The sequence below is a fragment of the Cavia porcellus genome, unplaced genomic scaffold, assembly GCF_034190915.1.
Source record: "Cavia porcellus strain 051 isolate PalLab524CR breed Dunkin Hartley unplaced genomic scaffold, mCavPor4.1 scaffold_8, whole genome shotgun sequence".
Classification (NCBI taxonomy): domain Eukaryota; kingdom Metazoa; phylum Chordata; class Mammalia; order Rodentia; family Caviidae; genus Cavia; species Cavia porcellus.
The window spans coordinates 71,030,649-71,049,421 of NW_026947491.1; the positions used below are offsets into that span (position 1 = coordinate 71,030,649).

General features: G+C 35.5%; 1 protein-coding gene across 3 annotated transcripts in view; it reads left to right on the forward strand.

Annotated features, from left to right (window-relative positions):
- Syt1 (synaptotagmin 1) overlaps window positions 1–18,773 on the forward strand; it is a 515,260-nt gene that overhangs the window by 368,956 nt on the left and 127,531 nt on the right. For all 3 annotated transcript variants that reach the window (XM_063255195.1, XM_063255194.1, XM_003475946.5), the window contains 2 exons: window positions 1,399–1,566; window positions 5,081–5,248. In XM_063255195.1, the coding sequence (XP_063111265.1) occupies window positions 1,399–1,566; window positions 5,081–5,248 (336 nt within the window). The remainder of the gene's footprint in view (window positions 1–1,398; window positions 1,567–5,080; window positions 5,249–18,773) is intronic.

The window sequence follows — 18,773 nt, forward strand, 5'->3', positions numbered from 1 at the left end:
TAGTTTTAATTAGTTCCAGCTATGTCTTTAGTATTTTCCCTAATCAAATGAAAATTGGTTACAAAAAGTAAGAATGATAAAATTGAATCTTGTTTTTACACATTACATGTAAAGGAGTTACCAAATACAAATTTAGTAAACCAGAGATAAACTGTTAGCTTTATTAAGCATGTCTTTATAATCTGATGTCTACTTTAGCTATCCTTCAACTATCTGTCTGTTTTGTACAACTACAATCCAGCAGTCATTGGTACTATTGTAAAATGATTCCCCCAGACAGATACTGAACCTTTAAAATGCAGGAAACATTTTTATTCAGGGCATCATCCACATGAAAAAATGAACCAACTAGTCCAAGTGCCCTTAAGAATATGGTGGTCAATTTTATAGAAAATGAGCACAAATTTTTTTAAGGAGGTAAATTTGCTTTTCACTCTTGGTTAAAAAGACACAAACTCAAATTTTCAGGCTCTGAAATGAAAACCTATTATGTAATCATGTTTACTGAACAATGAGCATCTACGTTTGTTCCCCATCGTAAGTAAACCAGTATGTTAACAAAAAATCTCTGATGGTAGGATATCTAAAATAGACCACTCAAACTTTTATTCTTTACAAAGATATTACCAGTACCATAATATTCTAATATCCCCAATGGGATTTAGGATTATATAAGTAAGAATATAGACTTGAACAAATGCAGAGATTTCTGATTTATTTGGAAAACCGTTACATAGCATTAAAAACCATCTGTCCATTCCCCTTCCTCTTTATGAATTTTAAGTTATATTTCTTTTATTCTCTGTCCTATATTTAAACCTGATATTAACTAAACCATTCTACCATAAGTTAATGTAAAAAGTAACCAGCACTCGAGTGAAGTCAAGTATGGTAAAAAGTTGAATATCTAATTTTTTATTTCAAAATGCTATTCAATTTCTAAGAAATGTCTATTTAACTGGTCTGAGGCTTTGGTAAAGAATTAAAATGTCCTGCTTTGTAATTACAGACTTGTGATTGTTTAACAATTTATTTCCACTTACAAATCATGCCCTGGAAAGAGAAACAATGCACAAGAGCTTTTAACAACTGGAAAGTTATTTGATTGCAACCCTTTTGCAAATATGAATTCCATATTTAACTGTAATCAGCAACCTTTTAAAAGCCTCTTTTGTGCTTGAAACTAGGCTTCCTACAGCCTGCATCTGTCATAATTAAATTTCTGAAGTCGAGAAAGCTCATTTCATTTGCCTTCTGCGTTCAGATTCCTAAGAGAGTAAAAGTTTATTAAAAGCAAAGAGGAATGAGTTGAAATCACAATATGAAGCTTTATGAACAAATTAGTCTTTTCTAAAACGTCCACCAATGTTTGTGCTTGTTTTCTTTGGCTCATTTCAGCTGCTGGTAGGGATCATCCAGGCTGCCGAACTACCTGCCTTGGACATGGGAGGAACCTCTGATCCTTATGTGAAAGTGTTTCTGCTCCCTGATAAAAAGAAGAAATTTGAGACAAAAGTCCACCGAAAAACCCTTAATCCTGTCTTCAATGAGCAGTTTACTTTCAAGGTACTTTTAAAGTGATACCTGTGACTTTCCTTTGTTTTAGATAAAAGACAGGTGTTATACTGATACATACGCAGATATACACATGGACACCTATTCAAAGACTCACAGTAATCGTATTCAAAATACTCTACATTTTTATCTTCAGTCTAGAGAATGCTTTATATTGCATTTAGAAATAGCCACGGTAGGGTTCCGCTCTGTCTTTCAGAATGGAATGAAGACGGATATATGACAAAGATGTCAGAGTCACATCTGAAAAATGAGGTCCGCTCCTACTCAGTCAATACACTTAGACTTCTCCAACACCAAAGGATCGTCATCATCATCATTGTTGTAGTTGCCCAAAGAAATAAAATCATTATTTTTTCAGTTTTCAAATCCTTAAAAAATAAATAAACCCAGTTCACAGAATTAAGTAAGCTATTTTCCAGTGGTTAAACGGTGCACATATTCTTACTGAAAAACTCCGTATGTTCAAGAAAAATGCAAGTACTCGGAAGCTATTCGTATATAAAAGATGGTGAACAGATTGTTTTTCTGCAGTTCTAGCATTTTCACTTTACTCTAGGCTCTTCCCTGATGCTTTTTCTCCTGTTAAGATGCCTTAGTTGACAAACAATAATTACCAGAGGTTCTTGCCAGATAATCACCGGTCAGGAAAGCACATCTTGCAGTCCCTAGAGATCTTTGTAGCCATTCATAAACCAGTTCTTTTGGGGAATATGTGAAATTTTTAAAAACGCATTATTTAGAACAATATGTTTTTGAAAAATGAAATGTTTGTGAACAAGCCAGCGGGCTTATTCCAAATCTCCCTGTCCATCAGCCAGGCTTAGCACAAGCGTACGCCTCGCGTTGGCAAACAGACCGGTGGGAAATAAATTGATGAAACTGAAATGAGAGCATGAGTCATTTTTGCGAACTGTTTTCAGTTTTTGCAAAGGTGCAATGTCTTTCTGTTTCCTCTAAAATTTGAGTTTCCAAGACAAAAGCCCCTTACATATTGAATAACGCTTTTTAAATATTGCAGTTTCTGTGTACCCACAGAAGCAGCAGCAGAAGCACTATGAAAAGTCTCAGTTTATGAAGAGTTAATTATTGTGGTCAACACAAAGCATAAAATGAAAATAAAACTTTAAAATACTGTAAATAGTAATCAGAGGCATATTACACACACACACACACACACACACACACACACACACACACATATTAGGTCAGCAGTTTATAAATAGAGTTTAGAAATCAAATATGAAATAATATGGCGGGACTTTGTTTTGAGTTACCTGCATATAAAGAATTCTTAGAACTTCAAGAAATAGAATATTGTAATTATTCTCAAACTTTGATAAGTCCCATTTTATTTAATTTTTGGAAGTTTGATCAAGCCATAATAAATTTAAAGTGTAATACACTTGACAGCCTTAAGATATATACCAATTTTTCTAGCAAACTCACTAATCTCTCTAGTAGACACTGTAGATTATGTATCTCAAAATGCCAAGAGGCAATGTGATGCAAGAAAGAATCATAAGAGAATTTAAAGAAGATTGGCTTTACAAATGAGTCCAGGGATTTAGCTCAGCGGCATAAGCACCTGCCTGGCATGCGTGAGGTCGTGAATTTAATCCCTGGTACCAAAAAAGAACAAAAAACAGAAATGAGTTTAATCTACTTGACAAGGACTCAACATGCTCCAAAGTAAAGTTTTTGCACAACAAATCTCTGGATTTCAATCAATAATAAATGTGTCCTAAGTACCTACTATATGGTAGATATTTTACATATACTTAATTGTCCTCCAAATGGCACCCTGAAATATGTATTATCACAATTGGATACATGAATTAAGGTTTTCTTGTCTGACCCAACTCTTTCAGCTAGAAAGTTGGGAAACGCACATATCTCTGGCCCCAAATTCATGTTTTTTGACCATTGTTATTTCAATGTAATCAGAAACCCTAGAAAGATTGTAGAAATACAACAAAATTTAAGGATTTAGCTATCGCTAAATTTTCTTATTTCTTACTTTGAAATTCACCACTTAAGGACATTTTAGATTCCTTCTAAAAACTAGGAAAAAGCATTACACTTAGTTTTAATATATTAGTATTTCAAAAAATAATAGTATTTTAATAAAATAATCAGATTCCAAGCATGACAAACGACTGAAAATAAACTCACTGGAAAATATAAACCTGTACAATCAAATATCCTTCCTTCCCTTCTTATTATCTATAGTTAATTGAGAGATGTTTGCTGGAGCATATGACAGCCATTTACACTGACAAAATACAAAGTGTATGAAAATTGATCAAATCTTTAATACAAGTCTAAACAATTTCTTAATTAGACATTTCTAGCCAGTTACTGAACAGTAGCTTACTTGGACTGCACTGCTTTTCCCTGAATATTAAAAATGTCACTAATAAACTTTCCAACCCACAGCATCTGTCCCAGATATATTTGAACAGCTGGAGAATTCATCAGTTGTTGGCCTTTTGCCACCGTTCATCCTAAAGAGTGTCAGACCTACAAATGAACTTCAAGATCCATATTATAATGAATATCTGATATTCAAAACATCAATTTTCTAGTCAGCTCATGTCAATCAGCAAATTATTTTAGAGAGTCTGTGAGGCACCTTGTGAATTTCATTATTCTGGTTCCTCGCATGTCATTTAAGAAGTCACTGCTTCGTTAAAAAGTGGTGCTACGGTCTTCAAAGAGTTAGTGGAACTTCTGAAACAAGTTATCTACTGCTAAGTGATACCCTTACAACAGAACTTACTACAACTTATAACAATAATGTCTTACTCTTCTCTCCTTGCTGAGACAAAATGCCTGAATTAAAAGCAGAAAAGGTTTATTTAGCTTATAGTCATAGAGGTTTCATTTCATAATCCACTGGCTCCAAAACAGGGTGGCATGGTAGATAGGCATTACAAAGCAGAAAGTGTTCATGGTAGGCAGGAGGCAGCAAAGTGAAAGCAAGCAAGGGCCAACCACAGCTCTTTCTACCCCTTATAACCGACTCAGGGTTGGTAGCACTCACACCCTTAATTCTACTGCCCTTGATCCTAGTGTTGGCTCAGGAATCGATTCCTGCATCATACATTCTAGATCCAGCCACCTCTGAAAAAGCCTCACTTATGCCCACATGTGGGAGACATCTAGACACAACCATAACAAATAACAAAATACTTTATGAGAGAAATTCATATAGTCCAAAGCAATTTGTTCTTTATAATCTCGGTGTGTTTATAGGATAATTGGTGGTAGGACTTATTAAAACCAACAGATTCTAGAACCTTGGGATAAAGCGATAAATCATTATGGTAAGTTCTCATGTACTCTAAAGTACTGTAAGCTTTAAATTGTTAAAAGGCTGAATTTAAGTGTGGGAAATCTCTCTGATGTTTCTCTACAAACATGATAAACTTAAATACCATTTGGAAAGTAGCAGTATTTTAAGCATTTTTGTGACCAGATATATCCTTATGTCTTTTTGAAGGTGCCATACTCAGAACTGGGTGGCAAAACTCTGGTGATGGCCGTATATGATTTTGATCGTTTCTCCAAGCATGACATTATCGGAGAATTCAAAGTCCCCATGAACACTGTGGATTTCGGTCACGTAACCGAGGAATGGCGTGATCTGCAAAGTGCTGAGAAGGAGGAGGTAAGGAAATCGTTAGCATTTGTAACATGACAAGCTGTACTTATTGGTCGTTGCTCGTACACTAACCTATTGAGAGACACTCTCTACAAAGGATGATGGGGCCTCTAACTGTTGAAAGTTGGCAAAATAGGGTCAGGGAGATTTTATAGCCTCATTAAAAAGTATATAGGTCTCCTGGGTGTGAGTTAAAACAGCTTTTCATGCACTGCTTGTAAACAACTCTCCTGTACATGGACATACAAACCCTTTCTGAAAGCTTGCAAACTGCCATAGACACATGCTCCCCATTTCTTTAGAAAATGAAAAATCATCCCTTCTTTGTATTTTGCCATAATTACTGTTTTCTGCACAGTTTCTGGTGCTATTATATAGAAATAAAATGGCGCTTTTTCCTTGATTATTTCTGCATATTGCTGATAGTTCATTGTTTCTCCTGCAGATATTCAGAACATAATGGGTGAGACTTCAAATGTAATTCAGAAAGGCTGATATGAAATCCATTTTTTAAATGACTCACATATTTATAGTACTCTTCACTTCGGTTTTTCTAGTTTTAATAGTTTGGCCCAGTACTTTTGTGTGATTTAAAAAGGGAAGTTCAATATCCTTCATGCATTTAAACTCCATAATAATCAATTCTATTTGGTTATGCTATGCTTGTCTGGCCCTAGGATTTTTCTGTGTGAATGTCTCAGCAGGCCAAGAGCAGAAAAGCAAACAATGCTTAGCTTCTCCAACTCCTAAAGTAACTCCTTTTCCAGGCACCTTTTTTGAATCCTGACTTGTGATTATAATTACCCCAGAGATTGCAAACAGTCACCATCATTTAGGATCCTTAAATTTTACTTATATGGCATCACTTTGGGGCCACCAAAGATAACAGAGAGGAGACCAAGCCTTCAGAGAAATTCAACAAAGTTTACTGTCTAAGAATCCTCTGAGGGGCCAGGACTTAGCTGAGCAGCACAAGTACCTGCCTGGCAATCACAAGGTAGTGAGTTCGATTCCTGGTACAAAACAAAAAAAAAAATTCCTCTGAATCACCTAAAATTACTAACTTTGTACTCCTTATTTAAAGTAAGGTTTGGGTCAGTGTTGCTGATCATTACACTGACATGAGTTTTGACTGTGCTCTAAACATTATCTGGCTATAGAGAAGAAAAATCTATTTCAGTTAACCTATTTTTTTGGAAGAAAATATATAATATTCCAAAGAAGTAAATACACACATTTCAAAGAGATTAATTACAATTAATACTGAAATATTGAGACAGAGTCAGTCGTATTGTGGCTATCCAGGAAAAGCACTGTTTTCAATTTTATGACTTTTATAAGGGTTCTTCCCTGGGGGCGAACAAATACTGACATTATATCCAGTCCCTATATGAAGACAAGCATTCATTCAACCATAATGTTTAACAAGATAGTGAGATGTTTCGCTAAACTTTTTATGGTTTATTGCAATGTTTGACTTTGTAAATTTCTCATGACTATGTTACAAAGTGGAATCATAACTAATATTTAATAACTGAGTGATGCTTACTAACTGGATCTTTAGCTCATTGGTTAAATGTCAGAACTTGACTCACTTGTACTTCCCCATGTCCACCTCTCCAGGATACACCACACTTACATTTACCTGAGTCACTACCCATGAGATGATAGCCCAAGATCACATCCAGTGGGCTTCTGAAAAGCTAGAACACGCTCTTGCCTGAGTTAGGAGAACATAGAACATCAAACATTCTCTTCTTTTAATAATCCTTTGGGTTTGAGACTTAACCCTAAGCTGGCAGGTTGGACTCTAGAATACAGAACGTAAGGTGAATACTCAAAAAGAATCACTTTTTTCTTCCCACTCTTACTTTCTTGGGTTTTTTTTTTCTTCCTTTTTCATCTCTCCCTGAGACTCTTGTCACCTAAATTGCAAATAAGAGGATTTCTGTCCTGAGACTCTTGTCACCTAAATTATTCAAAAATACTGACTATGATATTTATGAGACAGTCCCATATTCCTGCAAGCATGCTAAGAGTTTTAACTGCTTCTGCTTGCATAGCATTCTGGGCTGTTGCACCCTCACACTCTAATTTTTATTTATTGCCAAATACACTGATTTCTGTGAAAAAATTCAGCCTCAAGGTCAAATGGTGCTAGATTTCAGTACTGATTGATCCACTTACCAGCGGAGATCGCGTACTTAACACTATCTAAAATATTGTTTTTCAAACCTTGCAGTGACCTAACATTATGTAGCATCTTCTTACAGTACGTTATATACAGTGCGGTATGCAGTAACCATTCAGCCAGTGAGGACTCTCCCATTATTTTTCCTTTGTCTATCTTTGTTTTTTATATTTTCTTTCTACTTTTTATTTTCCTATGTGTATCTACTTCTCTGTTCTTTTCTCATCACCATTATGCTTACTGAATGACGCTGGAATGTTTAATGAAAAATAATGAGTACCATTACTGTTTTTTAGAATTCCAGGAATGATGCATTTTTGTTTTCAGTTGAGAGGCTATTTCCCTTTATCATGGCATAAGAAACATCATACAATAGAAGTCTAGCTGGCAAAGTATCTGTAGTAGACTAGACCCACATAGAAATTTTCTCATAGTAAGAGGAATGATTCCAATTATATTTCATATCTGGAGAACTACTTATTATCAATGGTATGTGCTCTGTTTTCATACTGTCCATTAACTGCAGAAAATTATAATTATGTGAATTAACTGAAGTCTTGGATTGTCTTTAGTTCTCACAATTTTAAAGAAATGTTTTTCTATTTTACATGATCAATTTATTTTCATTTTTTATCTAACAATGTTAAATGTGATTTTAAACAACATAAATTATATGATGCCAAACAAAATCAGAAAAAAGAATTCAAGGGTAACTTTGGAATCTAGAAATGGAACCATGAACCATATGTATTGGTTAGTTTCCCACTGCCGCAACAAAACACAAGATACTCCTAACTTAAAAGAGAAGATGGTTAGCTTTAGGTCAGAGGTTTCAACCTATAGACAGGTGATTCCATTGCTATGGGTCGGAGTAGGGTCAAGCAAAAGGTCTTGGTACAGCATAGGTGTTTACTTAAGGTGGCCAAGAAGCAGAGCATAGAAGAAGATTACCCAGAGAAAATACATGGTCCAGTGAACCTATCTCCTGGTAGTCCCCACACCCTAAATGCACCTTCTGCTGTCAAAATACAGGGATCATCACACTGTTGAGTTTGGTGCTCCTGTGACCAAAAATCCTCTGCAGAAATGTCTGAGTCCAGCCAACTTGATAAGATTGGTTAGCATACCATAGTAGCTTCAGTTAGAGACTTGGATAACAGAACCACCGAGATCCAATATTTCTATTTAGATAGCATGGGGTAAGAGTTTGTTATCAGAAAGTTGACAGCAATGACATTTGTATGATGAAGCAATTGTGTAACTTAAAGGGTTGTTTCAGAGATCTGTTAATGTGCAAACAAATTAGATGGGAAAGAGCGTGGGGAGTGTGAGAACCGCATTTGGAACTTTCTAAGCATGTTTAAAAGGAAGAGGAATGTAGAAAAGATAAACTGTGCCTGAGGAAACCACAACAAATGCACAGTTCCTGTTCTCGGTGCTGATGAAGCCCTCATTCAGTTTTGTTTGTTGGTTGGTTGGTTGGTTGGTTGGTACCTGGGATCAAACTCTCAACCTTGTGCTTGCTAGGTAGGCACTTAAACCGCTGAGCTAAATACCCAGCCTTCCATTTGGTTTAATGATGTTCCTCAGATTAACACAATCAAAACCAGCTTACTGGTTTAGGTTCATTTGCTCTCTCCTTTGCTCTCATTCTCCTTCTCTCTCTCTCTCTCTCTCTCTCTCTCTCTCTCTCTCTCTCTCTCTCTCTCTCTCATGCTTGACCATTTTCTCTTCCCCCTGTCTATGGAATAATTCTGACACATGAAGTAGAGTTTGACCTTGGAGATAGTTTGACCTTTCCCTTATTTAAGATAGAAATGTGTCTTATGAGTTTCAAGAGGTGGTAATATATGAAACACTGTATCAGTTTTTCTTATCAGTGCATGGCATCAAAAGCATCCTGTATAATCATTGTTTCATGACTTCTTCCATTTGCAAACATCTTCCAATACATAGAGCCTCAAGATGTTTGTTGAATTATTTATCTTTTAATTATTCATGCTACCCACAATTCAAACCTGAAATCCCATCTTACTATTAGAATAACTCAGTTAATATTTTTACTTAATGATTTCAAATGTAACAGTCAATAGCTATGACCATTTTCTCTTTTCATAAAATTTTTTATCACTGTGTTAGAAATTGTCCTACAACAATTATTAAATACACCGAACGATTTAGACTGTTTTTATTTTAGCATTTTGTTTATCATTCTTTTATTCAAATCCCTACGCCTTCCACTACTGTCTCATCTTTAAAACAGCATAAGATCTTAATAGAAACCAGCAGAAAACAATGAGACATTTTATTTGCTTTTTTTTAGTACTTTTTCCTGATAGACTGTAAGCTCTCATGACTTAACCGTCACTGCTTTGCTTCCATTAGAGAATAAATCTATCACCTCTACGTCGTGTGGAATTCATTAAAAAGTGAGTTTTAAATGAGATTCTGTAATCCAGTGCAAATGGAAAAAAAATTGATTGCTGAATTAAAATAAGTTGGGACATAATTTAATTAGTACCCAAGCAGAAGGGAAGAGAAACTACTTTAGTAACTTAATGGAAAATCAATTTTTCAAGAAAACTTCACGTTTTTAAACCCAATTAGAAAAAAATTTACTTCACAGGGAAGCATTTGGAGAATACATATTCAATCAAATGGCAAAAGTTTTTTAGCTTCTTATGGTCAGTTACTTGATCCTTCTTTGAAATGGCTTAGTTATTCCTTTAGGCACCTTCATGATCAAGGATTATTAAAGAACTTCTGTTGTTTCGAAGTACATATTGTAGTTAGATGGTAACTCATGCTCTCACATTATCTCCAGCCAACAAATCATTGCTCCTCTGGAAATAGTTATACAAGGTTAATTGCTGGAACTTTAAGCATGATGCCAATAAAAACCTTTCTTGTCACTCACAGTCTGTAACATTTAGGAGATGCAGCAGGTAAAGATGTCCAGTTACCTCCCTGACATTTGAGGGAGGCTTACCTGTTTCTGTTTCTTGCCCTTTGTCCATTTTCCTCACTAGATCGTAAGCTCTCATCTATTTTCCCACTGAAAAGCCAAGTTTAATCATAGAAGCAAGCACAAAAGGATGATGCCACAAAGTCTTGGTTGTGAAAAATATTTCAAAACACCCTCTTTAAAGTCCATATTAACAATAGTAATAATTCTGTTTCATTTCATAAATGAGGTCCTAAGTATTCTGAAAACCCATCAGCACAGACAGTGTCCTGGCACTGAATACTGAAAATGGTTTAACACATCTTTGTTGTTATTGGTTTATTTTGTAAAGACAGAGGCAGCAGGATAAGTGCAGAGCAAAGTCATTGTTGCTATTGTTTTAGTTAATGGATATAAAAACAACTGTTTCTTTCCTTTCTTGTTGTAAAGGCTTATGCAGTATCACCTTCCTTTCCAGGATCTTCTTTTTCATCCTGTTTCTACAACAGGCACAGAGCTTACGGTTTAGTTTAATTATCTAAGACTAAAATTCTTCTTGCAATATATGAAACTAACCAGAGGAAAATGGCAATGAATCAGTTCTACCATACCTAAAGTGTTTGCTGTTGCATCAACTTCATAGCAAAATAAATATGACCTCCTAGTATTGAATTATTTTACTAAGACTATGATAAATTTTAGTGTACACAGTAGCTATGTATCTACTTTATGGGAGAGTGAACATATTGATGTCCCTTTAAATTGCTCTGAAACTAAAAATGTATTTTATGATAACGGTATATCTGTGGTCATAAATATGATTGACTTGATTCTAAGTCTTTGAATTTCAATCGCCAATTATAACTATATTTAATGCAAAATAAATATTATCCATTGTATGATATGGTTTCTAAAAACATATAAGAAAGTAAACAACCTAGAATATCTGTAGCATATAGTACTATAATCTTAGATACTAAAAAATTCAAAATTTTGCTATAATGAATCATTAAACAAAAATATAATATTTTTATTGAGAATCCTTTAGAAATATAATATAAATTAAACTCATTTAAGCCAGAATTAAAAGGGGGTGACGGCTGATATTTTCAAAATAGCTAGTGACTACCTTCCCTCTTCTCCTGCTGTCATACTTTAACCTACTGGATCTACCTTCCCTTCACAGAAATAACCACCAAAGGCTGGTGTAGACATTCTGCCTCCTTTGATGCTGAAGCTGATTTTCTTTAAAACTTACTTTAATGTCATTACCTAAGCTGTAGCTCTAAACGGCAGCCACCATTTGTCGAGAGACTGCTGTGGACTAACAAAAATTTATTCTCGTTACATTCTTCAAAATTTGCATTATTAAATTTGTTTTATAAATTAGAAATGGGCGTGTACTGAGACCAAGATAAGTTTCAGTAATTTGTCCAAGTTCACATAAGTAATGTTAAAACTAAAATTCAAGCACAATTTTCAAGCCCATGCTCTTTATTTCACCAAACACTCTCCTTTAGCCTCTCTTGATCCTCTCAGCCTCAAACAATAGCACTAAATTACATTGCAATGCAAAATCCTAATGCACGTTAGTTTTTCTTAGCTGCCGCTTACTTTTAGGACCCTTCACATTTCACAGGTTCATTTGAATAGTTTCTACCCATCATTCCAAAGGAATACAATATAGAAAAAATATAGTACATAGCAACAACATTTTTGTTTCTTCACACAGGCCTTATTTCATAAATTCATAGCGCTAATTCTTATCCAGAATGCAAAGTTTAAAATTCAAAGATGTTCATTAACACAAACATGCTATTTATTACTTACTCATGAATATTAGTGAATTTAATGAAAGTGGGGAGGTTGTTCTTTCCACTTAAAATTATTAAAGAGAATATAAATTCCATTCATATAAAATATAGTAAATGTTTGATAAATATAAAAGTATATAAAACATGAACATAGTTCATAATAGTAAAATTTTATAATGCAAAATAAAACCAATAAGAGTTATAATAAGTAAGCAAATACTATATTTTCGGGAAATTCTCTGAAATAGTTGGGGGGAGATGAGATAATCTATACAAGTGAGTAGAATTTCAACAAGCAGAAAAAAATTGAGAATGCTTCCAAAAGCATAAAAAGAGAGATCTGTAAGCACAAATAAATGGAGTTACCATCACTAATGACAGATCCAAGTAAGAGAGGAAAGAAAGCTTGAATGCATATTTTGAGAAATAAGATTGGATAATGTTATCTAACAATAATTTGTCCTATTAATACCAGACTGACAAATCTAGACTTGTGACACTGAATAAAGCTTATAAAACTTTTTGCCCAAACTAGAGTTGGAACAAGAAAGCCAGACATGCCTCTGTACCAAACACTCTACATCCTTCCCACATATTATCTTATATAACACTGGGGAGACGCTACGGAATCATGCCTCCTATTCTCAATTTACACATTAGGGAATACAATTTTCCAAGTATCACACAAAAAATAAACACTGCAGCAAGTATTCAGACCCAGGTCTGTCTGATTCCAATCCCATTTTTCTTTCTATTCCACCATAGTGCCCCGGTGTTCACTAATACTCAGTGCGTATAAGGAAATGACCTATTTTGTTTACCTTTTTAACCCCAGTACATAGCAGCATGCCTAGAACACTGCTTAAACACATATTTTTAATTGTCTGAACAAATGGAAATAAGAATTTTCTTTTAAAGATATGCATTGGTCCCATCTCCTTCAAGGAAACCATTCTTGAAGGGCAACCAACTATTCCTGTTTTACTGCTTATACTTTAGCTCCAAAGACTGTAATTCCAGCCCCTTCTTGGACTCTTTCTCAGTGTACAATATGATACATTTTTTTCTATACTATTCAGCAATGATTTGCCTTCATCTTTAAATGGTAAATTCCATTGAAATGATCAGAAAGGCTGGGGATTTAGCTCAGCACCATAAGCACCTGCCTTGCAAACACACAGTCGTGAGTTCAACCCCCAATACCTAGGAAATGGTCAGAAAATGTTTAAAGGCAAAATCATATAATGAATTGATAATTGACTAAAACAGGGTTAGTCACTGCAGAAAAGTGAAGAACCTTCTTTGGAAGCTTATATGCTAACTTTGGCCAAAATGTTCTGAACATTATCATCTTTCCATAGTTTCTCAAATAGATTACTATGGGAAAAAATTCTCATTGGGATATATAAATTTCAATAAAGGTGGAACCAAGAAAATCAACGTATTTAAATAGAAGTCAGTGTAGGTGTTAGTTTTTTCATTTTACTCAAGAAGAATTTTCAGCTAAATTTTAAATAAAGCAGAACGAAATAGTTCAGAAGGTTAATTTCATGTATGTAGGTTGACAGAATAAAAAGTGAGAAGCAGGAGCTGGGAACAAATAGAAAATGAGAACAAGAAAAAAGAAACAAACAACAATCTTTTCTCTGCTTGAATTTCCATATTTTTGAAATAGTGAAGAGAATTTTGAGTAGGAAGTAATGTAGCAAAATATCTCGCTCCATCTTCCTTTTATACATTTAAACCTTTTATAATACAATCATCGTGTTTCGGAACAATTTTTTATTATCTTGTTTGTAAATCTTCAAATTAAATGTTTTTACTTTATCTTACTCCTACCTATCTTTGAGCAAACAAAATGTTTGTATTGTGAAAGTTTTGATGCATTACAATCTGTTACCCCACAGTTAAAGGAAATGTCAGTGACTGAGTTGATAAATTATACTACAGAATAAGGCAGGATGATGAGGACTTACCGACAACCAAGTGTTTAATTTAGGAGAGAGGGGGCAGTGTATGCAGACACATTATAAACTGTTTTTGTTGTTGCTGAGACAAAATACCTCACACTCCAAATTAGAGGAGGAAAGGCTTATTTAACTCAATTTGCATAGGTTGCAATTCATAGTTGGCTGGCTTCAAGGCAGGGTGGCATGGCAGAGGGACATAACAAAGGAGAAATTAGTTCATGGCAGGCACAAGGTAACACATTGTAAGTAAAAGTTGTAGATTCTTTCTGTTTATTTAAATTGTATCCAGGCTATTTTCCCTTAGAGCTGGTAGCACTCACAGGGTGCTCACTCGAAGGGTGAAGCATCTTTAATCCTACCCAGAAATATGCCAGGTCACTCAGTGGATTAATACAAATCCTTAGTCCCAGCATCACACACTGGAATCCAACCATCTCTGAAAAAGCTCCACCTTCAAGAGGCTTGAGGGGACACCTAAACACAAGCCATAACACAAACTTAGTTGCTTTAAACACAACTAATCCTTTCTGATAATGATCACTCATTGTGAAATGCTCCAAATCTTATGCATTCATTTTTTTGTTTATTTATCATATCTTATTAAGCCCCTTCTATAAGTCAGGAATTGTACTAGTTTATGGGAGTATAATGGTAAATAAGGTAGATACATTAAGCCTACCAAAAAAAAATTAATCACAAAACAAAACTGCAGGGTGGAATGATGCTCTGTCTATGGACTCAACTTTTGTGAGTTCAACTATCAATATACCCTTACTCCTAGGGAGTCCTTGAGCTCTTCACTGAATCCTTTCTTCAAAAGGGGTTAATGTTACTCATTTCCATAATCGGTGTTGCATTCTAAATAAGATAATTCATGTGTAATGAATTATCATGAAATTTATGTAAAGCACTCAGACACATGGCACCAGATAATCTCTCAATAAATATTAGTTACTTTGATGCTGCAAATACTGATCAGAATCCTCATTTTCTTAAAATCCTCATTTTAAAAAAGAATCACTACTCTGACCTTACTTAACCCGTCCCTGAGCAAACAGGCAATACTTAGAGGTCTGAGTGCATTTCTTAACTTTGTCATGGAAGAGAGATTGTCTGTTCCTCTACCTCATGAGCAAGAGTCTTTGGGGTGTGAAAAGTTTTACAAAGACCAGCCCAAGCTGAGGCTCATCAGGTCTGAAGGAAAGATGACCCTAACAACTGGACACCTTTGAACTCCTCTAACCTCAGACAACATACAAATGAACTCAAAGTTGAAGGCTCTGCTAAAAAAAAAACAAAAAATTACTTAACCAGTGTTGGCAAGGATATGGAAACATTAGAATCTTCATTCATTGCTGGTGGAGTTGTAAAATGATGCAGTCACTTTGGAAAATGATAATACAATTTCTCAAAATGTTAAACAGGAGATCCTGGGAAGGTGGCAGCTTGATGGGTAGTGGGGTAGAGAGCCTCTCTAAGAAAAACAACTCAGATGCTAGAATTTAACACCATGAAGAAGACCAGACCAAAGGAGAGGGATTCTCACAACCCAGGAAGAAACTGAAGAAAATGGAAAAGAAAAAAGAAAGGAGAAACATGGACGACAGGATAGAACCAGACACACTCTCACTCGGGCTGGTCCCACACTGTGCTGGGCAGGCCCTGGAGTCAGACGACTCATGGCTGTGCTGAAATCACGATAGTGCCAAAATTGGCAGTTGGTGAGACCCTTGGTGGGAGGATACAGCACAACAGAGAGCAGAACCAACGTGGAGAGCTGCATTAACCTATGGTGAGTGCTAGGAATTGGGTCCTGCAGAGGGGGTGACCAGCTGGATGACATATTGAGTTGGGCAGGATGGGCCTGAGCCCAGAACCAAAGTGGTGGCAGTTGGCCTCTCCTGGCTCAAAAAGGACTGGTGGGATCTGCTTGGGCTGGGTCACACCCTTGGTTGGGACCCAATAGCCAGGGATGAAACTTTCCCAAACCTGTGACATCCATACAGCATAGACTAACATAGTGAAGACACTTACTGATTGACTGGTTCAGAGGAGAGTGGCCAGCCCACATTATCCCTGTGTGCACCTCACAGATCAACAGCAAACTGGAGAGGGCAGCAATTCCCTAGCCAGTACACTTTAGAAAAACCATAAGCAATACGGAAAGGGCCTGAGACCTCCACCATACACCTGTCTGAAAGAAACCAGAAACATGACAAGAGAAAGAAACAAGAAAAAGCCTCCAGCCACTGACCCAGGGAAAATAAGTCCAGAAGAGGTAAATAGAGAAGAGATGGAGGGCAACAAATAGCAATATTGGACACAGCATCAGCAGACATAAAGAAATACCTTCATGACCTCATACTCGAACTTAAAACTGAAATTCTAATTCAAGTGAAGCAAGATATAAAAAGATTAATAAAAGAAATGCTAAGCCCCTCTCATGAAGACACAGATGGAAGAATAAGGAACCCAGAAAAAGAAGAGAAACTGTTGGTGAAGAATATAAACAAAATCTAGAAGACATGAAACAGATCCAAAGAGATTACCAGGAAATTAAAAACTCCATTAAAAACTGGCAAAATTCCTTGACAGAAACTAAAGTTAGACTTTCAAAACTTGAAGATAGATTTGCAATGTGTGGTCACGAAAGGAAAGATGTCTTAAAAATAACAAAGAACCAGGAAATAATAATGCAAAGGCAAGAAGACAACAAGAGGATTTGTAACTTAAGAATAAAAAACATGAGCGAAGAAGCAGGAGTAAACACAAATGGATTACAAAGGCTATTCACAGAAAAATAATTAAGGAAAATTTCACAAGCATAGGAAAAGGAAACCATATTCAGATACATAAGTCATGCAGAACTCCAGCCAGCTACAACCAAAATAGATCTATACCCCGACATATAATAATCAAGATCACAGAAATTCATAAAAATAGAATATTAAAAGCAGTCAGAGAAAGAAACAAATCACCTATAAAGGAAAACCCATCAAAATCATGACAGCCTTCTTGACACAAACTATCAAATCAAGAAGAGCTTGAAATGAAGTATTCCAAGCCCTGAAAGAAAATAACCTCCAACCCAGATTGATATACCCTAAAAACTGTCTCTCAAAATTACTGAAGAAGGAAGATGTTTCCTGACAAAGAGGAATGTGAGAGTTTGTGACCACCAATCCAACCCTATAAAAAATACTGAAGGACATTCTAGAGAGAGAGAAAAAAATCACCAGGGTTCCAGCAACAGTGGCAGAGAGACCTCAATGAATGGGCATACAGTGGAATGAAGGAGAAAAGTAGACAACCAACAGCAGAAAAATAGCACAGCAGAGATGAGGCAGAAAAGACTGGCTATAATCTCTAACACAGATGGCCTTAATACACTAACAAAAAGAAACATAGGCAGAGTACATCAGGAGATAGGGTCTATCGAGATGTTCTGAATAGGAAGTATAATCTACCTGAAAGAGGGTTAATTAACCAAAAGTCAAAGATGAGAAAACAATGCTTTATGTGATAGAGAACTAAAGAGAAATAGGGACAGCTGATCCAGCAGCGGAAGATAGGTTGGAAAGTCATGGCACTTTTGTGCAGTGGAGAACTACTCAGCTATAAGGAATGAAAACCTTCAGGCTTTAATAGATACAGGAATATGGCTCAAGATCAAGCTCAGGGGTAAAAAGGTTCAGAACCACTTAGGTAAATAGCGGGTTGCCCCCCCCCAATCTAAAAAATAAAAGTTAGTGGAACCCAAAATGTACAAAGCACCCTGAGAAAGGGAAAGGGGAGGAATTGTCTTAAAAAGGCAGGCAGAGGACATTGTTAATAGTGTATCAGGATTTAAAAGCCACATTAGTCTTATGACTCTGTTTAGTTTGATTTTATTCTGTTTCAGTCTGTCTAGTCATACTAGATTTGAGGGCACAGACAGCTATCCCAAAAATAGCAGGATATACTATGGTACATATCTTTAATTTCCTATTAACTTAATCCGAAGCTCTGTATTACTTACACTATCTTACTATGACTGATCTCATTTGAATCTGGTTTGTTAGATCGCTGTTTTGTCTTGACTGATTTTGTTTGGTATGCTTGATAGTATCAAGTCTAAGAACAGAGGCAACTACTCTGAAGATGACAAGATGCAATAGGATACCCATTCCGGTTTGACTATTAATTGCTTTTGAAGTCCTATACTGTCTCCAATGTTTTGTTTTTATTAATATTGCTATATAGTGCTATATTCAATTATATTATGCTTGATGATATAGACAATTCTATTGAAAATTACAAAAGACACCATAGTAACTACTGTAGGTCACTTAGTGTTGTAGTTTTATATGTCTTTTTTATTTCATGTTTTTCTAGAAATTTGTTTTGTTGTGCTGTTTTGATATTTTTTCCTCTTCATACAGAAAGGATAGGTATACAGGTAGAGATTCACACATGTGTAGAACTTCTAAACACTTTATAAGAATAGATTACATAATGCACAATGTAATGAACAAATACTCTGAAGAAAATGAGACACTAAGATACCCAGTGCCGATTCCATAGCATCATTATATAAAGTCTAGCAATACTATTATTTTCTATCCAGAGTGAT